This window comes from Mytilus galloprovincialis, chromosome 13 (assembly GCF_965363235.1).
Source record: "Mytilus galloprovincialis chromosome 13, xbMytGall1.hap1.1, whole genome shotgun sequence".
Classification (NCBI taxonomy): Eukaryota; Metazoa; Mollusca; class Bivalvia; order Mytilida; family Mytilidae; genus Mytilus; species Mytilus galloprovincialis.
In genome coordinates this window covers 31,894,071-31,921,570 of record NC_134850.1, presented here as the reverse complement: position 1 = coordinate 31,921,570, position 27,500 = coordinate 31,894,071, and the positions used below count along the sequence as shown (strand labels likewise).

Genomic DNA, 27,500 nt, shown 5'->3' with positions numbered 1-27,500 from the left:
GTGTGGTTTTAGATGACCTAGAACAGTCATCTGGTCACCTGCAGTATGGTTGGCATTTAAAGGTAAGGTTCACGGGTTTTAGATCAATGCCAGTGGATACGTGAAATGTATTCATTTATCCATTGATATATAATTTCTTGGTTAATAGCAACAACTTTTTTATCTGACCAAACCGGCATGGCCATGTTGTATAGTTATGTCTTATGATGTGACAGCGATATATCAGTGTCTCATGGAATCATTTTCAAGTTGCCAATTACTCATTGATGCATATTCTTGAAATTTTGTCACAAAGGAAATTGATCGAATTAATTAGTATTTACCATGTTTACTGTCTTGTCAAAAAGGCACGTTCCCCCCTTTTTTCATTTTTTGTTTTTGTTTAGCTATTTGATTATTTCTATACATTCATTCTATTATATTGTTCAATTTTTCTATCCACACATTGTTACCAGGTGTGGATTCAGGTTTATGAGAATGCGGGGGAGGGAGTGGATAGTTAAAAAATGCTGCTCATTTTTTTTATGGCCATGCAACGCAACAAAGTAGTCTGGGCAAAATAGTTTTACCCTTGTCCATCATTCTGTCATTCTGTCCCTATTTTCCACAATGCCATCAGACATTGGGCCGAGTGATTTTTGTTTAGTGGGTTCATTTAACCATGATGTGTTACAGATAGAGTTAATTAAGTTAAAAAAAACTCTTTTGACCCTTCTGATTTTTGCTGAAATTTAGGATTTTGTGCTTTGAAATTTGCTGAAAAGCACAGTTATGTGGACTTTTTTTCTATCCACCTACATATTTTGCACTGATTTTTTTTTAGTGGGTACCATGATTAGTTAGAGATCAACTTTATATTTCATTCTGCTATGCTGATTTTCGAATCCATGACAAATCGCCCCACTGGCAAATCGCCCCACACCTTATCGCCACACTTTTTCACAAACTCGCCCCACATTCTAAAAAATCGCCCCAATCTTGTTTACCAACTTGCCCCACTTATTAAAAAATGTAAAATCACATTGCAAATAGGTTGGACAACATGCCCAACTTATGAAAAGGGTTAACATTTTGCTGAAATAAGGTCTGCCAACTCGCCCTTCTCATGACAAATAGATAAACCACGATGAATTTATAAGTGCCAACTTGCCCCACTTATGAAAAGTGATGCAATCCCGTTGTAAATCTATATATCTATGTCCCTGCCCCACTTCAATACCTATGAAAACCTTAGTGAAGGGCTATAATATCAAATTAATGTTAATTGAAATCCTTAAATTGTATGATTATGATACAATTAACAGGTATATGATACAATTAACAGGTTTCTTTTCAATTGTTATACAAATAACTAAGCTTACAAGTATAAAGTTATTCTCCAATAATGATACGAAAATGTATTTGCAATTATATTTTAAGAATGTTAAACATCATTTGATTTAAAAAATATTGGTTTAATAAATTTCGGGTTTTTTTTGTGTATTCTGTGTAGATTAGCTTTCATTTAAGTGGGGCTAGTTGGTAGAACTGAAATTTATATATTGAAGTAGATTTTAAATAATTGGGGCGAGTTAACAGGGGAAAAGTTAACTGGATTTAATTTATCCTTTTCACAAGTGAGGCGATTTTTTAAAAAGTGGGGCGAGTTGGTAAACCAGATTGGGGCGATTTTTTCTAAAGTGGGGTGAGTTGGTGAAAAAGTGGGGCGATTTGGTGTGGGGCGTTTTGCCAGTGGGGCGATTTGTCCTGCTTCCCTGATTTTCATGTTGTTTTTAACACATTCTGTTAGATCCAAGCCCTGTTTACCTTTAGCTTAAAATTGAACTACTCATTGATCAAGGACATTTTTCATCAAATTTAATAAGAATTGATCCCCAGAGTTGGATACTATCCATGCATGTTTGTGTCCACATGTGTTGTTGAAATTGCATATTTAAAAAAAAAATGAGGTTGGCCATTCCAAGTGGGATATGTTATTGATATATTTCTGATAATACACTTCATGTCACACAAATTGCACAGTTTAAAATTAAGGGGCCAAAATAGGCACCAAAAACATGCATTTTTCTAGTTTCCTGACAATTTCGTGTCATTTGGTCTCTTATAAAGAGTTGTCTCATTGGCAGTCATACCACATCTTCTATTTTATAATATCTTGTGATTAAGTGCATGGATCTCACAACAAGAGGCTGTCACAACGACAGCAAACCGGATTTATTTACATTTATTTGTGTCCTGGCAATATCAGATGATATCATTACTGATGAATGGTGAAAGTGAAAATCATCAAAATCAAATTTGACCTCTATTTTGTCATCAGTATCAACATTTTGAAATAATAATATTTGAAAAGCTTAGATTGAATGGTTCATGGGTAAATGCAACAACGTGAATGGAAACGCCATTTTACGATCTTTCAAGAACCATAACTCCTGAACAGTAAAAGTCAAAATCGTCATTATGGAACTTGACCTCTATTTTGTCATCAGTAACAACATATTAAAATTTCAAAAGCTTTGGTTGAATGGTTCATGAGAAAATGCACGGACACGACGGGAAACACCATTTTTCAATCTTTCAAGAACCATAACTCCTGAACGGTAAAAGTCAAAATCGTCATTATTGAACTTGACCTCCATTTTGTCATCAGTAACAGCATATTAAAATTTGGGAAGCTTTGGTAGAACAGTTCATGAGTAAATGCACGGACACGACTGAAAACTCCATTTTTCAAAATCACAATTATTGAACTTGACCTCCGTATAGTTGTCAGTAATAACATATTAAAATTTTAAAGGCACTGGCTACGGTTACATGGAAATGTAACAATAATAAAATTATTATTGTTACATTGCAGACTAATTGCCGGAATGCAAAGTTGGGTAAGGAACCGATTAATTACGAATGTAACAATAATTATTGAGGCTACGGTTACATTGCGTTTTTGTTACATGAAAAACAGCAATGTACGCTAGATTTATTAAACTTAAATCTACTATAATTCATTCATGTCTACTAAATAATACTTGTTATAATAATAAATAATAAATATTATTATTCAACAAATGGTGTTTAAATAGTTTTAGATATTAATGGATTTGATGTTCTTAAAGATACTACTTCAAATTAGTAGTGCCAAAGGCGAAAATATAGTTCAATGGTTTGTTGTTGAAAACTCGGGCTGAGAAAACTGTTCACTTTTAAGTATTTAAACTGCACACCTACTCGTATTACCGTCATTATACTTTGAACAAAAGATGAAGAGATTCCTATTACCAATTTTTTTTGGGTGAAAAATTTTAAACTTGCATGGGATGCGTTTGAAACGAAACTGAAACAATATCAAGACACAAATTTCATACTGCTATACAAACGCACTTACCAAAAATTGATACATCAAAAGCAAAGTTTGCTAACTGTGAACTAACACTGTGAACTTCTGTATACATGTATCAAATTGAGAATGGAAATGGGGAATGTGTCAAAGCGACAACAACCTGAACATAGAGCAGACAACAGAAAAAAACAAACGCACAACACTACGCATATATATAGTAAAACTCAGTTTAAGAGATGTCCGAGTCCGATTTCAGAATCCATGGAAGACGTACTATAAAAAAAATCAAAAAAATGTATGTTATACTTGTATGTATTGTAAATATAAGATAATGTCTTCAACTTTTATTATTTTATAGTACATATTACTAGTCCCATCGAACATTGCTGTTTTTCATGTAACAATAACGCAATGTAACCGTAGCCTCAATAATTATTGTTACATTCGTAATTAATCGGTTCCTTCTCCAACCATGCATTCCGGCATTTAGTCCCCAATGTAACAATAATATTTTTATTATTGTTACATTTCCATGTAACCGTAGCCAGTGCCAATTTTAAAAGCTTTGGTTGAACGGTTCATGAGTTAATGCACGGACAACATTTGATTGCCGCCTTTCAAGAACCATAACTCCTGAACGGTAAAAGTCAAAATCGCCATTATTGAACTTGACCTTCGTATAGTTGTCAGTAATAACATAATATGAGGAAGGCGCTACCTTAAATGCCAGCTTTATAATGTCCTAGATATTGATTGGTTGTTGGGGGTTTAACGTTCAGTGGCAAATATTTCATGCATGTTCAGAACGAATGTCCAAGGCTACAATAACGTTTTGTTCATATCTATAATAAAATTATAAGTTCAGATAGAAAATGCTATTTTTCTTGAAAAAAATATTCTGATTCCCAAATTGATGAATAAAAAAGCATAGGACAAAAAAAAATTTGGAATCCAGATCTTTGCCAAAAATGATTTTATCTTTCAGATATGCAAATTAAATTTAACTTTTATATATCTAAAAACATAAAAACTTCCCAAACCGCACATGTCAGTCTGTACACAGTATTTTTTAGGTGATAATAAGACTGTATTTGCCAATTTGTTATGATAAACCTTAATACTAGTGTTAAATTTTGACTAAATAATTTTAAATGATAGCGCTGAATGGCTTCGGTAAAAAAAAATCTGACTTGAATAAAAACATTTGTATTTCTGATCATCTTCAGTTTGTGAGTTCTACATCAATATCTGACATGTACTATTTAATTCAGAGTCAGTTTTATGTCATTTCTTGAATATATTTTTTTTGTTACATGTACATAATGTAGCTTACTTTTCAAGTTCTTATATGATAGCAAAAAAAAAATTGAGAATGGAAATGGGAAATACAAGCATGTTAAAAAAAACACATTTGGTTTCAGACAATAACTTGAGTTAAGTAAATGGAATTCCATGAAATTTTACCAGGAGATTCATACACAAAACTCAAAAGGAAGATAAGAATTGATTTTGGGGTTATAGTACATTATTGGAGGTATTTTTATTTTTATATTTTGGGTTTTTCTTCCAAAAATTACCTTATTTACATCAATTATACTCATCTAGTACAGATTTGGCAGGAGATGCACTCAAAATATATGGTGTTTTAAACATTTTATCTGTAGTCTGTGCATTTTTCCTATGATGTACATGTACTTCTTGATAATGTTGATGTGAGTATCATGATAAAGAAAATATATTTGGTAACCGTAAGTATATATTTACAATTGACATGCACCAGAGCGAGAAAAGGATCATCTTTCCCTTTAATTCCAAAAATTGAACATGATTTTTTTTCTCTCACAGAAACACATGAGTTATTTGGTAAATAAAACATTTGTCAATGTTTGAAACTTTCAGTAATAAAAATTCAGTTTAGCTTGTTTGAATGTTTCACTGATTGTGTGAAAATTTTAACAGCAATGTACAAAACACTTGAATAAATTTCATTATCTGCAGAATTATTGATAACTTTCCTCAAGGACATAGAACTAACACATTGTCTATGCTATTCTGATCTGAGTTTCATACATACATATACTGGCATGGCTGTGCTGTTTCACGTTGTCTTCTTTTTCTGTTTCCTAAGAAGTATTTGTTTAACCTGTTCAGTCACTATAAAGTGTTACAATTCTTATTTAGACGCAACACATAAATAGTGACCAAAAAGGTTCTGCTTTCACACGAGAGGAGCTAGAAAAAAATTAAATGTACACATTTTCAATAGTTAGTAGGACTTACTATCATATGGAATTAAGGAGATATGTACATGTAGTTCGAGACTTCTGCTGAATAGAAATATGTGGGTCTACCTGTGCCTGTTTTCAAATTAGTCCATATTGATATAAAGGATCTAAAATTAAAATATGTTTGATTTCAACTGACATAAAAAAAAATGTTGTTATTTATATGCTCAATATACATCTGCAGTCGTATCAGGTTGTGCATGGCAAATCATTTTATTGCCTTTAGGTTTGCACTTTTTTTTTTTGGTCATGAAAATAAATTTGCTAACATGAGAATACCCTAATTTTACCTAAATTGTCAGTTTTTTTTAACAAACTTTTTTTTATGTACCAGACAAAAGTTTATTCTGTGCTTATTTTGTAGACTTCCCTTGTTTACAATAGAGTTATACCAATTTAATTTTGAGTCCATGTACAGTCATTGAAAAATTAGTTTGAAATAACATCCAAACAATCCATGATCCTGTAATGAGACAGGAACCCAAATTCCATACATCTTTACATGTATGGTTAATTTCAAATCCTTTAAACTGGGATATAAAAAGAGATTTTGTTTTATTTCATGCTGTAACTATTATTTTTGGAAGAAAAGGATGTTCATGGTAACACATTTAATTTGCTCATTTTATTGGAACCCAATTGAACCTTTCCATAGATTCACCTGGTAGTTACCTGTCCATTTAAACTTTTTGCAGTTCTTTTGTCCCATTGAACAAATACAACATGTATTGTTCTCTGTATAGTTTATAGTCACTCAGACCTTTAAATTTCTTCTAAGAGAAATCTATCACTTATTAATTAATGTACCAGAGTAAAAAGATGATAATAAGATAATTTCACATGGTGAAACAAAACTTGTAAGTTTTTTGCAGGTATTTTTTGTTGAATAGGTGCAATTTGGTTACTGAGTACAATTTTTGTACTGTGATGTTATATCATAATGTGTAACTCATAAATGTGAACCTGATAGTGATATAGTCATAAAGTACTTGGTAGAGTGAAAATGTTTTGATCAGGGATAAACTGATGCATAAAATATGCAGGCGACTGCTGCAGCTTGAATTTTAAAGGATGTAGCCCACATTTTTCCAAGTAACATGCCCTATATAGACATCATGGTTTATTCTCATGGGTTATCATAATAACTCCATCTTCCCATAAAATCCAATTTTGGACAATATTGAAGCATACAATATATACAGTAGTCAGTTCTAAATGTACTACTCAGACTCAAGTCTCCTTTTATGATTAAACTTAGAGAGAGAAAACAAAACAGTTTCCATCTCCTGGGACTGTATAAGGTTTGACATAATCAATGAAAAGATGTCTTGAGAGTTTGCCATTTAGAAAGTACAGATACTTTTGTTAAGTTTTGAATTAGTCTGTGGACTACCAAAGGATCCAGAGGGAGACCCTTTTCTTTAGGGAAAAAATGGTGATTATATAGGGAATAACTGAAGCATGACTGGAGCGCACCGTCAGACTCCCCCCCCCCCTTTTTTTGGAAAATGACGCAGTCATTGTTCCATAACTGCAGACCTGATTTCTCTGCCTACCGCGCTTGGTTTCGTATTTACTAATTTCAATACAAACTGGAATGTGCTTGTGTTCCTTTTCATTATGCATGAGCATTGTGTAGTAATCAGCCAGGAACCAGTTTACAAACTAACTGGTTTCTGTTTGTATTCCACTACATTCGAACAAAGTGTTGTAGTTTGACAGGAACCAGTCCAGAATTTTGTAAACTACAAAACGTAAACGGTTATTATCATTCCGTTTTGGTGTTTCATACCGACTTATATGGTTTGAATAAGCTTAAGACCCTTCAAACATTAATGTGATAGGTATATTAAAGACTGTTTTACAAAAGGATGAAACTGTTTTGCTTTAAAAGTCGTACTATAGTGATATATGTTATGTACGGATTTCCACTCTCACCGGTTAATTTCTTCTTTTACACGTGCTTTTGAAACTTCCTGTTTAAACAGAATACAGAATCAATCGTAACTACTCGGCCATTCTCGCTACGCAGTTATTTCTTCGTGCAACCAGAAAGGCCGAGTTGTTCCGATTGAATACAGAATTAAACATCGCAAGTTTTAAAATTGTTTTTTGAGTGAATTAAACTTATTTTAACAATCACGAAGCGTTCGGGAATCATTTCAAGCAGTTTCTTCTTCTCTTTGATGATGGAAAATAGGTTTTCTCAAGAAAATACCGCAAACGATCGCAGAGGAATTGAAACGTACAAGTCAAGTCGGCACCTGGTTAAATTGGCATCTAGTCAAATCGGCACCTATTTGACGTCAATTCGGCTTCCAATAATATTTATTATAATATTTTCTATTCAATTAATTAATAACTGTTACCAAGTACATAGTGAATATTAGGTAAACAACGAAACCAAAGTGAATATGTTGTTGTGTATAAAAGTAAACAACGAAGCTATTGTTTTAACCATTAGACAATTATTAAAATTAAATGGAAAACTATGAGTCCCTTTCAATAAATCAAACTTTCATGCCAAATAATTAGCAAATTTAAGGTGTTTTTTTTTCAGTAATGTTTAAACAGCATTAAAAAAACAATCCTGTAAAAGACTCAACTGATTAAATAATGCATAAAAATATCCAATATCTCATGTATTAGTCCAAATAATAATGACGTCTGACAAGGCTATTTTATTTTTTTCTGGGACGCCTTCCTAAGACGTTCGTAGGAAGGCTTCCTAAGAAGGCGTCCCAGAAAAAAATTAACATAGCCTTGTGGTCATAGGAAGGTGTCCCAGAATAAAATTTAAAAAGCCTTGCCAGACGTAATAATTATTTTGACTACTCATATATATCATTAAAAATACACCAAAAAATTCATGTAGTTGAGAAAAATAAATACATACAAAATGTACATGAACATCCAAAAAAGTGAAAGTTAGTATTAACTCTTTTTGCTTTAAAAATTTACAACTGCATTTAAGTATTGAATGCTTTTTTTTTGTAAATTCATTGAGGTGTAAAAGCGTTGACCGAAGTACTTTTTGTATGAAGCGCGTAAGCGCTTCATTCTAAAAATGTGCAAACGGTCAATGCTTTTGCAACCCTATGAGGTTACAAAAAGAAACATTCAATACTTATAATTACTTTTTTTTAGCTAGGATCATGAAAACACGAATTTTATAACTTTTTTATTCAATTCATCTGTGCACTTTATTGTGGGACCACGTACGCGTGTTATCATGAATGAAAAGTTTTATTGAGTGATGCAATTGCTTGAGGAATAACATGTGATGTGCAGTTAGCCAATCTAAAGTATTATAATGAAACATATATCAAATGTAATTATAACAAAATACATTACGTTGTAAGAGTTATCTCCCCAAACACTGTTTTTCTTGTGGCCACCTCTCCTTCGTAACCGTAAAAGATTTTATTTTACCAAATTGCTCGTTACATATTAAGGATAAGAATATTCGTTTGAACCATAGCTCGATGGGGACTCCATATGAGAGTTATTCCCCCTTTTTCATTTGATTCAAGCGATATGCATTTTCAACTGATAAACCATAACTGATAGAGACCTAGGGTCTTCATGAGGTCATTGGTACTTAAAATGAAAATGAGGTCAATGTCAAAGGTCATGGTCATATTATAAATTTTGATTTTGGCTTATTTTCACTTCTTTTCAAATACCGTATGACATTTTGACAAATAATTTTACATGTCCTTACTTGTATATTTTGGTTGAAAGGCTGCGCATACAATAAAAGGGAGTTTTTGTCCATCTTACATTTAAAATTACGCGTCAAGTGGTAGTACTCATTAACCAAACATATTAAAGACCTAGGATATTTTGATTCAAGGTCCATGGTTTGTGACCTTGAAATTGAGGTCAAGGTCATAGGTTAATAGGACGTCATAAAGCCATAAGAAACTAACATTTTAAACTGATTTTTCATATTTCAATATAAAAATAGATCTTTTCTAGTGGAAAGACTTCAATTGTTCTCTGAACAATTTGTTTTTAATTTACTTCATATTTTGTGGGAGAAGGGGGTTCAGACTATGTGGTATCAGGTCTGTTTGCGCCCAATACACTTTCGCACCTCGCACGTTCACACCCAAGGTCCGTTCCCACTCTACTCATTCGCGCCCAATTTTAATTCAAATTCAAGTTGAATAATTGGAAAATCATGATTGTTGTTTTAAATTGCTTTGGTGTAAATACTGAATGTATTTATAGCTTGGTATGAGTAAAACATTGAAGATTTTAAAGGAAAACACAAAAGATAATTGTTTTTAAGCCCTTTGATCTGAAACAATAAAATATAGGAACCAAAATATAGCAATCCACTATTATAACCAAAACATGATAAAATAAACACACAGAAAAAAAATTAGTCAGAATCTCACTTCATTATGAAAGAGGTCAATGAAACAAAGTATAGCAATACACTGACCAAAACATGATTAAGAGTTATTCAACGCTAAATAAAACGTTGACAAAATACCACTTTATTTAGAAAGGATTATTATTATCTTTAACAATACGCTATCCAAAACATGATTAAGATTTATTCAACACAAAAAAAAAATGCTGTCTCACTTTATTTTGAGACAATGACAACAATTATACTTATAAGAAAACACTTGCCTACAGAGTTATTAAACACAAAACCAATTAAGATTAGTTACGAACATGTAGGGGTGTGAAAGTGAAAGGGGCGAACATGAGTTGGCGCAAACGTGAATGGGCGCGAACGGAGCTGGATTCAGCCTATGTACCAGTGAGAAATATAGAAGCCTTTCTACGGTATTTATTTGTACAATTCAGGTAGTCTTGACCTATTCATTTGTCTTAAAAAAAAAACCCAGCCAGTTGGCACCTTCACTTCACACACACACATATACGAATATTAATTATATGCTTACGAGACATGTTGCATTGTTAAACTAATTACGGTATGTGAAAATCAAGACTTGCATAAAAACTATCCCAATATTAGAGACAGTGGCGTCATTTTTCTTCAGAGCTTTCAGCTCTTTGATTATGAAAAATGCTGGATTCGCCATTGACTACATGAATAACCGTGATCACATTCAACTGTATAATTATCACTGTTCCTTGGTGTGGGGAATAATGATATGTGGCAGATGAACATAAGGAGTCATGGTCAACCAGTGCACCGGAGTTTACCCCGCATGCCCGACATGGTCAATTTGTAAAAAGAAATGCGAAATATATTGCTTGCAGAGTTTTTTTTCTGTGTTCCCATGGCTGGACAGAACTTTTACGCTAAATATGTTTTCGTTAACTATGATTTTGTGACTTTTGAATGAAGTACCTGTGATTATTTAGGACAGTTAATTTGCTTTGACCTCACTGATAATGGAATGTTGAAGCAGACGAAACATGGCGTCGGATGTTGTTGTCATTACTTCGGTAATTTCCGTGGTACAATAAAATTTAAATAAGCTACACAAGTAGCCAACATTTCTGAATTCTTGTTTTTGCAAACAAATAAAAATTCATGTCGTATTTAACATCGAATTTGTTCCGTTCTGCCTGTTTTTACAAGATCGCGATTAAACGAGAATTTTGGCAGCCATTAATAAAAAAATAATCGTACGAGATTTAACGAGAGTGACGAAACTTTTCAGATGGGTCGTCTAGCAAGAGTTATCGTTCTTTGTCCCAAAACGATGCTTCTACCATAAGTGCCAGCTAAAGCTGGCATATTAAAATTTTAAAAGCTTTGGTTGAACGGTTCATGAGTTAATGCACGGACAACATTTGATTGCCGCCCGCCCGCCCGCCCGCCCGCCCGCCGTATAGCCTGGGGTCCTGGCTACTGATTAGCTCCGCTACATGTTAGCCAGGCGTAATACAATCACTCCGATTATCTGATTGGACAATGCTACCTCTTCCGCAGCACTGAATTGTGGGGAAGCATCCAAATCATAACAAACATGGCGCCTCCCATAGTTAATCGGTGCGATGCAATGTTTATAGAGAAGTTACAACACATTATCCGCATAATGCATGCATTATTTACAATCAACAGTTGCAGAAATACTGAATACAGATTCCTGAAACCTAAGCAAGTAGATTGTTTGTTACATTTGAAAGAATCCGATGTGATTGCTTGTTTGAAAACCAGTTATGGCAAATCCTTGATATTTGAATCATTGGCTCACCTGCATCTACGATCATCAGTTTTAATTATAAACCCTTTAAACTCAATCATCACAGAACAATTAGATAGATATGGCAGTATGGCCATTTGTGTCTCGCCGGAATTGTTGCAGCGTCTCCAAAAACATTCTTGTTCTATGTCTTTAGACTGTGATTTGTGCAAATTCGTTAGTGCTAAATTTAAATTTGTGATTGGACATCCAGAACATTTCCTGAATAAAGTTATTATTGACATTTTTAGTAATGCAGCATGGCAGGAAACGTCCACCGCTATTGTTATAGATGAGGCTCATTGTGTAGAGAAATGGGGAGCAGACTTTCGCAAAGATTATAAAAAACTCTCAATGCTGCGATCAACATTCCCAAATGCAAAGGTGCTAGCTTTAACTGGGACAGCCACAAAACAGACTTGTGAGGCAATTAAGAAAACCCTACATCTCAAAAACCTGAAAATTGTAAGCACTGCAATTGTACGTGACAATATTAAGCTAACCTGCAAGAAAAGACCAGTACAGAATTCGATAGACTCTCATGAATCTGTTCTCATGCCTATTATCAAAGAGTTGAAAGAAAAACAAGACCGTTTTCCAAAGACAGTCATATATTCCAAGCTGAAATGGTGTGCAGCAGGATACCAGTTAGCAATGCTTCCTGAAAATGATGGCACACCTGTTGATGAAACAATGAAGACATTTGTCAGTCAGTACCATGCTCCATCAACAGAACAGGTAAGCAAATAATATTTTAATTTGTGTAGACTAGTAAATTGTAATACGTGTACATGGTTTAAAAGTATATGTGTTTTGGTTTGAGGAACATATTTACCAATGCTGATTTTAAGACAATATAATATTTAACTTTCCGGTTCTAACTGATTATAATGTGCATTTTCTAACATATTTAAAGTTATTTCGTGATCAGCGCTGAAACATAGTCACGTGGATTGTATTACGCCTGGCCTTATCGACGCAGTATGATTGGGCCAGGTTTCCAGGCTAGCCCGCCGTACATCCCCAAATCAATAACCGACATTTTTGTCACAAAAATCCGGTTAAAAACTCAATTATTGTGGTTGAAATGAGATGCTGGATCTTGTGCATTTATTTATTTTTTATTTCAGGCACGCTTTTCAAATCAGTCCATATTTAAAGCCTCATTTACACCTTACCGGATATAACAAACGGACGTCTAATGGATGAAAATAAAAGTTCTCCGTTGACAAAATTGTTATCCGTTGATGTACTGACCATATAAAACAGACGCGTAACGAATGCATAATGGACACGCACCAGATATGCAATGTACCGGACAGAATGGATGTCGAACGTACATGAAACGGACCAGTACCGCATAAAACGGACACCTAACGGAAGATTACTGGATAAAACGGATGAATAAAATATACGGAAAAATTAAAGGCAACAATAATGATACATGTAAATCACATACATATTCAAATTGTTTCTGTGTATCTGGTTTTTGTTTGTTCTTCAAAATGCCGGCAAAGAGCAGTGTTTGGCCTGAATAAAAGCTGCTAAATGATTGTGTAGACATGCCCTTACTCTCAGATCAGTTATAAATAATAAGAATTCATGAACCTTAAGAAATCTAACATACCAATAATTGGCATTTCTGACTCGAAATTTTCAATTGGCATTTATCCGTTTCAGATCCGTTCATCGTCCGTTTTATCTGTTATACGTCCAGTAGAAGTCGTTTCTCATTCGTTCAACATCCATTTTATCCATTAAACATCCGGTAGAAGTCAGTTGGGGATTTATCTGCCAGACCTCCAACCGATGTATAACGGACACAAAACAGATACAAAACTGAAAAGAAACGGACGAGTACCGTACAAAACATTTTCTACCGGACGTTCAACGTACATTTCATCCATTGGACGTCCATTCAAAGTTTTGAAAATGCTCAAAATTTTCCACCAGACAGAACAGGCGTAGAAGGATAAAACATACACTAAACGGACACGCAAAGGATATGGACGGACATCTAACGGATAAGAACAGACGTCTAACGGACATGAACGGATTGAAAAAAAAGTTATTCGTTAAGCATTTGTTTGAACTGTCTGTTAAGGTGTGACAGAGGCTTAAGGTTTGAAGAGTCAAAAATTAAACTTTGCTTTATTTCAACCTAATTATTTTTTTATTTATTTTTTATAATCAAATTAAATAAAATCAAATATTTTTATTGGTGTAAATTTCAATACAGGAATGATACAAGTTGACAAAAGCCATTAAACAAAAACAAATATACAGAGGCATATTTTATCAATGATAAGAGACATATATATATATATATATATATATTATATCTACATTGTGTGGAGGTGTTATAAGTCCCCTGCCACATAGTTGAAGGGGACTTTAGGTTTGCACTCTGCCCGTCTGTATGTCTGTCCATCCATCAGTCGGGCAAATCAGTTTTCCATACTGTTTTTCTTTATGCTAAGTGAAGATATTGATTTGACATTTGGTGTATTGTTTTATCATGACAAGTTACAGGTCAAGTTCAATTTTCACTATTTTAGCCTTTAAGTTTGTTTGTTATTTAATGTCATTTTACATCATGACAAATTGGAAACAAGTTAGAATTTTGTTCCATGACAATGAATTTTTAACCATTAGGGGACTATGTATTGCCATGCAATACTCACAGAATGCTTGTTCATACAAAACTTGATATGCTGAATATAACCATGTTGTTAGATTTTTGCTATCGGACCTTTCTATGTAAATTAAATGTCCTATTTCAAATTTTTAAGATCTTTGACCAAATTTATTTTGAGTCAGAAACCTATATAATGTCAAAAATTTAATAAACATCCAAATTCAGACAGTAACAAGCTAGAATATTGTGTCCAAACTTGCCCAAACTGTTCAGGCTTCAACCACTGCTGATCATCTTCAAACTTTGTAGTGAACACTTTCAGCACTTTAAAGATTATGTCACTTGTCCTATCAGGCTGCCCTCAGTGAAGCATTTCATTTGTAAACTTTTTTTGTTATAAATGAGGCCATTACATTGTAGTTTCTCAATTGAATTGTTTCATATTTTTCATGTCATCGACTTATATGGATGACTATACAGTATGCTTTTTTTCATTGTTGAAGACCATATGGTTGCCTATAGTAATTGCTTATATTTACTTCATTTGCACCTTTTGATAGTTGTCTCATTGGCAGTCATACCACATTTCGTGATTTTTATAATGACAGTCTGAAAATGATTCTCTTTGAATTTGATGAACATGTAATTAAGGGAAATTATTTTTGATACATTGATACTAAATCCTTGAACCCTCAAGTTAAAAGAAAAAAGATCTCATATAGCATTACAGTATAATATATCCCACAGAATAGCATGCAATAAATTCCAATATTGCACTAGTGCAATAAATCTTTAAAATTAATGACGTCATCAACGACAAAATCTTAGTTTAAACCAATTTTTGCTTTCAAATATTATATTGCTATACAATAAAAGGGTTATTGCATGAATATTGGGGAATATTGTCCCTCGTAGAACATATATTGAACTGGCAAGCTCGTGCAATATAAAATTATACTTGGAACAATATTCCCCAATATTCATGCAATAACCCTATAATATCAAAGGTAAAAAAAGATGTGTAAAGATTTATAATTTTTATTTTATGGATTTTTAGGGCAATGAATGCTTTTTGGTGTGTTTTTTGCTCAACATGTTTGATCGGTCACTGTATAGTGTGTCTTCCTATCAGTTGTGGTGATGGCTATATACAAAGATATTTTCGGACAGAACAGACAGAAAGTCACTATATTTGCTGCAGAATTCTGACAGAGAATTGTCAACTAGGTAATACATTTAAATTTTTTTTGTATATGTAAGGTGTTTGTCTAAATATAAGCAGGCAATTCCATAAAAAGAACAAAAGTTGATACAATTTGATTGTATGAGATGCATACATCTGTCCAATGATGAACTGGGTTAGGGACCAGCTGTAAACTCTTGTAAAGATCCTGACTTCTACAGGCAACCTGGTAATGCTTTGATATAATGGAAGGTTGATGATTCCTTCCTTGATGCATCAACTAAAGACTAAATTCAAGAGAGGAAATCCTACGGCTAGATATATGCTGAACATTACAAACACAAAATAAATAGGGCAGACACTAGCATAACCATGCAGCAACAACCACTGAATGACAGGCTCCGACTTGTACTTGTTTGGCTTTTTAACTATTTTGATATGAGCGTCACTGATGACAAATGGATGAATCTAATGTAGACGAAATGTGCGTCTGGCGTACTTAATTATAATCCTGGTACTTTTGATAACTATTGGGAAAGGCACATAAAGAATGTTGGGGGTTTAAAAATGTACGAGAGCGCTCAATCCTGCCCCCATAACCTGGAACATTAATGTGTAACAGCACAACATAAGAACAGATTATGAAAATCAGTATTTTTCGTACCTGCAACTTTCTATTTACATAACAAACTGGGTTTTTTGTTCCATGATTCACCTGAAATTATTGTCTTTTATTAGATATTTCTTTTTAAACTGTATTACCTTACTTGCTAAACACTATTCTAAACATGTGGATATATATAACACAATTTCAAATCTTAATAAATGCCTAGATTTTAGCATATATAATAGAGTTATGACTTATACTCAAACTAAACTACAAATTTCATTATTTGTGGGATTTTAATTCCAACAATAGAATATTTTGATTATGCTTTTGTTTCTTTATTTTAAGGATACAGAGTAAAGAAATGTACAGAAAATTTAGGAAAAGATTCCTGTGAAGAATGTCCTAAAGGACAGTATTTAGCAGATCGAACAAATTCAACGAATATACACCATTGTGTTCATTACAGTTGCTCATTAGGTAAATTAAAAAAAAAAAAAAAAAAAAGATGCACATTGAATTTGACTTTTCAAAATGTCTAACCATTTGAACAATATAATTTGGCAATGGTGGAGCCAGAAATTTTCATAAGTGGGGACCACTGACTGCCTTTAGAGCTTGCCTGCTCCAGTCATGCTTCAGTGATTCCCTATTTTGTAATCAACTAACAAACTTGATGAATACTATGTATCAACATTAAATCTGTACAAAAAACTGAATTATCTCCCCTTTTCTTGATAAAACACAGATTAACTTGAAAAAAGTCACTTACAGTTACATATTAGTCTATCCTATTTAAACTTGATTATAAATGCCATCCTTTTAAATCCAGAGTTTTTCCTAAATTCTAGATTAGAAACCTTTTCAGACTCTGGAAATTTTAAAAGGGGAGATAATCCATTAAATTTTGAAAATTGACAGTGTTTATAGATATAGGAAAATGCGGTATGTGTCCCAATGAGACAACTCTCCATCCTTGTCACAATTTATAAAAGTAAACCATTATTATTCATGTATACTATATTCCATTTGAACTAAATTATATCTGTCTAACATGTCTAAGAAATTGTTTAAACGAATTGAAATCGTCATACAAATATATGCAACATTATAGGATAGTGAGAGTGAGACCCTTTCTTCAATTATAATTTAAATGAATTAATTAAATATATTCAGTTAAATGCAATTTATGAGTGAGTAAGTGGTACGGAAATAGAAACAAATTGATAGGTAAAACAACAAAACAGGAGATATTACATGTCATAATAAGGATCGGGTAATATGAATTCTAACATTATTAGGAAGTTTGACAGAACATACCAACTCCTGACCTTTCTCTAAAACATAGATGTAATAACAATGAAATCTGTTTAGGCCAGCCATTTTTAATCTGCCTGTCCCATTTTTGTCATATATTATGCTATTTTCACATTTGAAATTTTAATTATTTCATATTTTGTCATGGCACAACCTTTTTAGCTCACCTGGCTCGTCCGTCGTCCGGCGTCGTTAACTTTTACAAAAATCTTCTCCTCTGAAACTACTGGGCCAAATTTAACCAAACTTGGTCACAGACTCACAATCATCATTGGGGTATCTAGTTTAAAAAATGTGTCCGGTGATTTAACCAAGATGGCCGCCACGTCTAAATATAGAACATAGGGGTAAAATGCAGTTTTCAGATGAATCGGACAACCGGTTGTTGGGTTGCTGCCCCTGAATTGGTAATTTTATGGAAATTTTGCTGTTTTTGGTTATCATCTTGAATATTATTATAGATAGAGATAAACTGTAAACAGCAATAATGTTCAGCAAAGTAAGATTTACAAATAAGTCAACATGACCAAAATGGTCAGTTGACCCCTTTAGGAGTTATTGCCCTTTATAGTCAATTTTTAACCATTTTTCGTAAATCTTCTCCTCTGAAACTACTAGGCTAAATTAATCCAAACTTGGCCACAATCATCTTTTGGGTATGTAGTTTAAAAAATGTGTCCGGTGACCTGGCCATCCAACCAAGATGGCAAATCTGACGGTGATAAATTGTATATCATGTCAAGATCTATCTGCCCTGAAATTTTCAGATGGATCTGACAACCGGTTGTTGGGTTGCTGCCCCTAAATTGGTAATTTTAAGGAAATTTTGCTGTTTTTTGTTATTATCTTGAATATTATTATAGATAGAGATAAACTATAAACAGCAATAATGTACAGCAAAGTAAGACCTAAAAATAAGTCAACATGACCAAAGTGGTCAATTGACCCCCTAAGGAGTTATTGTCCTTTATAGTCAATTTTGTAAGCAGCAAGAATGTTCAGTAAAGTAAGATCTACAAATGCATCACCATCACCAAAACACAATTTTGTCATGAATCAATCTGTGTGCCCTTCGTTTATGATATGCACATAGACCAAGGTGAGCGACACAAGCTCTTTAGAGCCTCTAGTTAATAATACCCAACTAAATGGTATGGGATTTACACATTGTTGAATGCAATAGAAGACATATTATTGAAAATCATACCATAATCTCCTTAATAAAACAAACATCAATTATCAACTCATGATCCAAGGAGCCAAACTTAGTGGTACAAGCCCGAACATGATGACCATATATAAAATATGTGCTTTGTCAAATAGAAATCAACTGTATGCAAGTGCACATATACATGTACATGTATCAGACTTTAATTAATATTGGAACATTCAAATCCAAATAAAAGATGAATTTTGGTCTGTTTTGGTAAGGTTTTTATAACAAGTCAATTTGCAAACAGTAACTGACTTTCCGTTTGGAGATTTTTTCAACCCGAATTAGGTTAACAGATTGATCAATATTCATTTGCATATGGTCCTGGTCGATTTCTATCTGACACATATGGTCCTGGTCGATTTCTATCTGACACATATGGTCCTGGTCGTTTTCTATCTGACACATATGGTCCTGGTCGATTTCTATCTGACACATATGGTCCTGGTCGATTTCTATCTGACACATATGGTCCTGGTCGATTTCTATCTGACACATATGGTCCTGGTCGATTTCTATCTGACACATATGGTCCTGGTCGATTTCTATCTGACACATATGGTCCTGGTCGATTTCTATCTGACACATATGGTCCTGGTCGATTTCTATCTGACACATATGGTCCTGGTCGATTTCTATCTGACACATATGGTCCTGGTCGATTTCTATCTGACACATAAGGTCCTGGTCGATTTCTATCTGACACATATGGTCCTGGTCGATTTCTATCTGACACATAAGGTCCTGGTCGATTTCTATCTGACACATATGGTCCTGGTCGATTTCTATCTGACACATATGGTCCTGGTCGATTTCTATCTGACATATATGGTCCTGGTCGATTTCTATCTGACACATATGGTCCTGGTCGATTTCTATCTGACACAGCTCAAATCTATTTATTTTTTCAGAATCGAAACAAGTAGACTACTTAACACAGACAGGGTGTCATAAACCCTGTATATGTAATACAGACCTCAACTTTTATGGTTTTGATAGTTGTAATTGTTTGCCATTTCATGGAGAATGTTTACCTGGAACAGTATTAGCTCTAAATGGATCATGTCTTACAGCTGAGTAAGTAACATGTAGGTCTTTATCTGGTTGGTGATACATGTTTAGAGTTGTATGTTTTGTCTTTGATTTCTTTATAAATATATGGCTTTTTCTATACCACATCTGTATTACCCCTTGACTCCAATATAATACCAATACAGTGGCAGATCCAGCCATTTTAAAAAGGGGTCCCAACCAAGGAAAAAGGGGGGGTTCCAGCTATATGTCCCCATTCAAATGCATTGATCAGCCAAAAAAAGGGATGTTCCAACCCCCAGACCCCCAGACAATTACATGAATACACATTTTTAAAATTAACATATAAACAGTCATTGACAAAGCATTAAGTCTTTTGGAAGCCCCTGTGACCTGGAGGAAATTGCGAATGGGTTTTCTAATTCTTAATCATGTTTATAGACCCAGGGTATGGGAGACAACTCCTCATAATATGTTTAATGTTTCTAGAAGAGGTAGTTTGAACCAGGTATTGAATAACAAATGTGTTGCCAGTAATTGCATTTCTTGTAAAACAGTAATAAAGACTTAGATAAAAAAAAAACAAAAAAAAAACATCCATAAAGTTTTATACAACAACAACACTGTATTTTAAGAGTTTTAAACAGTTAGTTATAAAAGCATAAACAAAAAAATATTGAAAATAATAAACATGGCTACATTAGTATGAAGGTCAAGTATAATAATAATGTATACTACAACTGCATTAAATGTTAAGAAAACAAAATTGTGGTCAATTGGAATATTCTGCATACTGTTTTATGGGAAATCTGTATTTCGTTAAGTATTTAATTCACATTTCACCTTTAACCATGTAATCCATGCAAATCAATTTCCAACAAATAGCGATGAATCCACATTATATTGATTATAAATTTTCAAGACAAGATAAGTACTTTATAAATAGAATATTCTTTTTTTGCTTAACCATATCAATAATTGTACCTATAATTTTATATTTTTCTAGGGAAGCTGTAGCTATAGAAAGTTTAACAAAACCTGAGATTCCAGTACATATTCCTATACCAATAGAGGAAACTACAGCAGGTATGCTACTTCCTTTTGATATGAATTCTAAAAGATGTGATTGTAAATATTATGAATTCATTATTATTAGCTCACCTGGCCCAGAGGGCCAAGTCAGCTGTTCTCATGACTTGGCGTCCGGCGTCCGTCATCGTTAACTTTTACAAAAATCTTTTCTTCTGAAACTTTTGGGCCAAATGTAATCAAACTTGGCCACATTAGTCATTGGAGTATCTAGTTTAAAAACTGTGTGTGGTGACCCAGCATCCAACCAATATGGCCGCCACAGCTAAAAATGGAACATAGGGGTAAAATGTAGATTTTGGCTTATATCTCTGAAACCAATGCATTTAGACCAAATCTGACTTAGTTAAATTGTTAATCAAGTCAAGATCTATCTGCTCTTCAATTTTAAGATGAATCAGACAACCAGTTGTTGGATTGCTGCCCCTGAATTGGTAATTTTTAAGGAAATTTTACCGTTTGATTATCATATCTCGATTGTTTTTATAGATAGAGATAAACTGTAAACAGCAATAATGTTCAGCAATGTAAGATCTACAAATAAGTCAACTTGATCAAAATTTTCAGTTGACCCCTTAAGGAGTTATTGCCCTTTATAGTTAATTTTTAACAATTTTCATTAATTTTGTAAATTCTCTGTAAATTTTTACAAAATATTTTCCTGAGTGTTTCTAATTGGTCAAATTCATTATAGATAGCAAGAACGTTCAGTAAAGTAAGAACTTAAGAGCCTCTAGTGCCATTTTTTGTGAGTTTCATGGTTACAGGTGAACCACAAATTTAAATGTCACAAAGTACAAATTTTCTACAGGCTTGTATGCAGACTTTTGTAACAATAAACTATAAAATCAAATACCCACGCAAATACAATGTTTCCATAATTTACAAAATTGGTACGAAATAAAGTGGTAACATGTGACTTTCACCAATAAACAAACACCTGTACTGCATGCATAAATTTTACAAATTCTTCATCTCCCAAAGTTTAGACATCATTCTAATTTGAACAAATACCTTTATAGACTCATTAGTGTTCTCCTGGTATAAACCACCCATCAATGTAGACATAAAACAAATACTTGCACCAAATAACCAAGTAAAATCAATACTTGTACCAAATATCCAAGTATAACCAATACTTGTACCAAATATCCAAGTATACATAAATACTCTGAATATGCACGCCATAAAAGGCTATAATAAATACCAAATACTTTGTAAAGTGGATAGTCGCACGACAACGCCGATGCTGAACCCAAAGAACGGGAAGCTATTTATAACTATATATGGAAAATTATATAGTTCAAAATGTAAAAAACAAAAAAAATATCCATTTCCAAAATTCTGAGAAACAATCCTACGTTCTGATAAATTGTCTTTCACATAGCCATCCTTTGAAGTGTCCGACTTCCTACGTCCATGACGTTTTAAAAGTCTATCTGAAAAACCAAACCTTGCAGCGGTAATAGCACCACAAGTTCGTAAACTATATAATCCGTATGCTTTTATATCGAGAACAAATGGAGAATTTGCATCAAAGATATTTCCCTCATCCTTGTATAGCATAAGGCTTATTTGTTGAACGAAAAACAAAATTTTCTTTCACTTGTGACAAATTCCTGAATAAATACAAATTTGAATCAGATTAAATGCCACTCCAGGCATATATAATTCCAAATTAGGACTGGACGCAAAATTATGACGTTCTTCACTATAATAAACCAGTTTCCAACTCTGTAAGTATCCGTTTTTTCGATAAAAATTGAAAAGTGTATTGACTTGCTATTAATATCATAATAACGCAAATTCAACAATTCTGATACACGCATAAAACCTAGATATTCCAATATACACGCACACATGGGACGTTGTGTAAAATGATTATATGCACAAAATAACTTATTAAACGCATCCTGTTATAACTCATCGGCTCTTCCTTCCATATTTGTGAGCCTAATTTCTTTTTAACATCCTTAAAAACATATTTCACTAATTGAGAATCTATTGGAGAATCTTCACCAATAATCGAGTGCGCCCCTTTATACTAGTTATAATGCACCACATACAGGACTAGACAAAGCAATATTGTTACTGAACACCTGGAAAAAACATATCTAATAACATTATTTTAAATTAATATGTGGTTCCTTCCAAGTTTTGACATAGTTCATCAATACAATACATAATATACCAATAAAATGAAAAAATACAATATAGCACATGCAATAAAAATGTCCCCAATACATGAAAACGATCACCAAGTTAATATTAATTAATTTAATGTCACCCTGAAACTCCATTCTAATAGCCAACACCCTAAATAGTAAATCAATATACCAAAAGCCGATTTATTTCCTCTACCAGGTAAAAAGTTATAAAGACTGATTGGTCAATGCTTGTAAATAACACTGCATTGGTTAGTTTACAACAACGATTGACTAATCTGATCAGTCTATTCATAATATCTCAAATAATTTATCATTCTTTTCTTTAGGCAATAAGACAGAAGATAACATTTCAAATGATGGCAGTTTTAGTGACAAGAGGTAAGGTACTTTCTATTAGAAAACTGAATGGAGGGAAATGCATTGAGAATTTGATTGTCCTGTTATTGATTTTTGTAACTTATTATATTTAAAAAGGAAGATGTGATATAATTGCCAATGAAACAACTCTCCACATGTACATCAGAGACCAAAATGACACAGAAATTAACAACAATAGGTAACCATACAGCCTTCAACAATGAGCTAAGCCCATACCGCATAGTCAGCTATAAAAGGCCCCGATATGACAAATTGAATGTAAAACAATTCAAACGAGAAAACTACCGGCCTTATTCATATAAAAAATGAATGAAAAACAAATATGCAATACATAAACAAACAACAACTACTGACTAACAGGCTCCTGACTTTGGACAGGCACATATACATACATAATGTGGCTGGGTTAAACATGTCCTAGGTTCCTGATATATACACATATATATCATGAGATGTATAAAGTATTATAAATGTAATATGTATAAAAGATGGTTTTCTTTTTGCAGGTGGATTATTACAGGTTGTAGTTTAGGAGCGTTGGTTGTAATATTGGTTATAATTTGTTGTATCTGTCAATACAAAAGAAGTCGTCATAAAGAATCAAGTTTTATAGGAGGTAGGGATCATTCTAAATGCACACTGTATAAGCTTTTGAAACAATAGGATAAGCTAAGCTCGCTGGGCTTGTATCTTTTTTCTTAGCAAATACAAATACATGTTAATTTAATTTTTCCGACATTGAAACAATGTAAATACAGTTTTATATAACTGCAAAATATTTTGTGTTTGTATAATGGTATGATGTCGTCGTCGTCCAAAAACACATTTGGTGTCCAGAAGATAAATTAAGTTTAAGTGAATCCATCTCTATGAAATTTTATGAAAAGGTTTAATACCTCAAAAGGAAGGTTAGGATTTATTTTGGGGATGATGGTCCCTACCGTTTTGGAATTAGGGGCCCAAAAAGGGGCCCAAAAGAAGTATTTTTCTACTTTCATGATATCAACTTGTGTATAAGCATTTCAATTGCTCTGAAATTGTACCACAATGTTTAATACCACAAGTAGAAGATTTGGATTGATAATAGGGGTTATGGTCCCAAATGTGTAGGAATTTGGGGCCAAAATAATTTTTTTTTTTTAGTTTTCAGTCAAAAACTTTAAGTGTATAAATCTCTCTGAAATTTACCACACGTTTCCATACTTCAAAGGGATGGTTATAGGGTTGGGGTTATAGTTCAAATCATCAAGCAATTAAGGACAAAAAAGGGGGAAAACAAGGGTTTTTCTGGTTAAAGACAATTTAGGAAATTTAAAAGCAGTAAAGGGGAGGTAATCCAATTAAAATTTAAAAATTACTGTTATATATATGGTTGATTACATGATTACCTCCCTTACACTGCTTGAAAATTATGTATTAAGACATAATGATTGTCTTGAGATGTGTGGGGTAAGGGTGTTTATTTTTTCTCATTTCAGGAACCAGAAATTAAAAAGAAATTTTTCTACAAATATTATTTTTGAGGGGATTAATATTCAACAGTCAGTCAGGGGTACTACTTGTACAAGTGTATTTTATTTACTTGAAGAAGTAAAAAAAAATATACACATATAAGTAAATTTGTAGGATACTTATACAAGTGAATTTTATTTACTTGTATAGGTAAAAAAAAAAATTGGCGTAGTTATGTCCCTTAGGCATTCAGAATTTTTTACTTGTATAAGTAAAAAAATCATCCTTTCTTTTTTTCTTGAATTCATAAGATTTCTTTGCTCTAATAGAATTTTAAATTGTGTACCCTTTGCAGATGTCTTTACTAATCATTTAAGTGTAATTTCATTGACAATGAAAGTCCCATTTGTCTGTTATCTTCTTAACACTGCTCATTTACAAGCCCCAAAGGAGCAATTTTTGAATGCCTTGCGCAAATATACAAGATCTTTGCTCAATCAGTTTCTTTGATGAATTAATGAGATGAAACATTGAACTTTAATGAAAAAATTTGAGCAAACCTGGGAAAAATCATTAAAGGCATGATTTTACATCTCAAAACTTGAGGATTATTGTGGGATTGTAAGAAAAATTTACTTATACAAGTAAATTTTTCAGAAAATTAAGGGGAGATTATTCAAACATTATTTTTTTACTTATATGTGTATATTTTTTTTCACTTCTTCAAGTAAATAAAATACACTTGTACAAGTAGTACCCCTGACTGACAGTATAGTGTATTGCTCGATAGCAAACAAAATATTTTTAAGTTCATTAGACCACATTCGTTCTGTGTCAGAAACCTATGATGTGTCAACTACTTAATCACAATAAAAAATTCAGAGCTGTATCAATCTCAATGTTCAGCACTGCGGTCATATAAAGCTGGGCCCTGCGGAGCATCTGGTTTTATTCTGTAATTTACACATGGAACCGTACAATTTAGTTGTTTTGCATCTAACTAGATGTCTCTGAATTTTCAAAGAAATCAACATAGTTTCAGTGCGGAATGGGAGGAGGACCCCAAAATGAACTGTCACACAAAAATAGATAATCTCATTAATGTTTCATCACTATATAATAGCAGAGTAACTGTCGACTTTATTTGTATACCGGGTAAGTACAATTTGTAAAGCAAAAATATATTTGTACCTGTTTTTTGTACAATAGTTATAATGGTTGGCTGTTTGAAGAATAAGATAAGGTCCTAACAGATTATTTTCTAGATATATAATCACAATAAAATTTGTATTGTTTGTCTTTCAGATCCAACTATTCATATTAAAGTAGATAAAACAGAAATTAATGTACAAGAAGATAATATTAGAGAAAAACGTCCAGTGATTAAAAAGTCTTCCATTGAAACAATATCTTCCGATTCAGGAGTTTCTTCAGCTCAAACAAACTCCAAAGAATCTGTAAGCACAGATTCTGATAGGTCTTCTAGAAAAGTGGCAGCAATACACCCATATCACCATAGTGAAGGTAAATTTGTCTATTTACAAAATCTAAAGCAACTCACTAATTAACACAAATTTAGGTTAAAGTATCCAAATGAACCAATGTCTGTCTTTTTATGCATTTACATGCATGCTTCTCACAAGCTTATGTCTAGCTCACACATTCACAGATCACTTCCCTGGATCAACAGACGGACTAAATCTCACTGATGATCCCAGAAATGCAGTTTCCGTAGTTCGATACAGATCTAATACAGGGATACAGATGCACAAGGTTGTGACTTCAGGTTTTTATACTGCAACTACCCATCATTTCATCATGGAACACTTTCTCACAATCGAGGGGTCCATTAAGGGATGAAAATGAGTTTGACATATTTATTTGTGTTATGATTTTAAAAGCTAACAATTTATAAATATAAGCTGCAGTATAAAAACAAAATAAGGTCAATGTCATAAAAAAATATAAACTTTTTTGTACTCAGCCCCAAACTGGGGAAGGGCTCAATACCAAAAAGTTTATATTTTCCTCACATTGACCCCTTATTGTATATTTATGTTACAACCATGGATAATGAAGGACAAGGTCATTTGGCGACATAAGTGACACAGGTTCTTACAGTATTTGCAATTGTAAGAAATACAATGTCCTACCACAGAAACCTGTTGAAAAATAATATTCTCCAGAGTCAAAATTCTGTAATATGAACATAGTCTATTGAAATGTTATTTTTGATGAAATTAAACCAAAATATTTTCAACTTTCAGATAAAGAATTAAACATTCCATTACTCGAAGAACAGAACCACATATTGTCTTCCTCATCAGATGCAATTTTGTTAAACAGACCTCAATTTGATCTCGACCATGTTGATACAACTCAGGATTATTTTGAACCTCAAACTCCACTCCATCATAGCTTTCCAACTCTATTTACCAACTCAGAAGGCAACTTGACACAAATAGAGTCTTAATGATCAAATTAAGCTTGTGGATTTTGTAAAAAAAAAACAGTGATCAAAATGTAAATTTTAAATGGATTTTTTATACTGACTGTATATCATCTGTATTGTTATGTTTTAAGTGTTGAAGGGGCATAAGCTACAAAATAAAAAAAATAAAA

At 33.0% G+C, this 27,500-nt stretch overlaps 1 protein-coding gene across 2 annotated transcripts; it reads left to right on the top strand.

Moving 5' to 3' along the window:
• On the top strand, positions 1-27,500 carry LOC143056204 (uncharacterized). 2 transcript variants are annotated; one of them, XM_076229288.1, is made up of 9 exons: positions 1-62; positions 15,497-15,666; positions 16,578-16,709; positions 19,671-19,836; positions 20,798-20,877; positions 23,375-23,426; positions 23,933-24,042; positions 26,184-26,402; positions 27,146-27,500. In XM_076229288.1, the coding sequence occupies exons 2-9, from the start codon at positions 15,501-15,503 to the stop codon at positions 27,349-27,351; spliced, it is 1,131 nt and encodes a 376-aa protein (XP_076085403.1). In that variant the 5' UTR covers positions 1-62; positions 15,497-15,500; the 3' UTR covers positions 27,352-27,500. The 2 variants fall into 2 exon arrangements, with proteins under 2 accessions (XP_076085403.1, XP_076085402.1); XM_076229287.1 differs by lacking the exon at positions 1-62 and adding an exon at positions 12,414-12,539.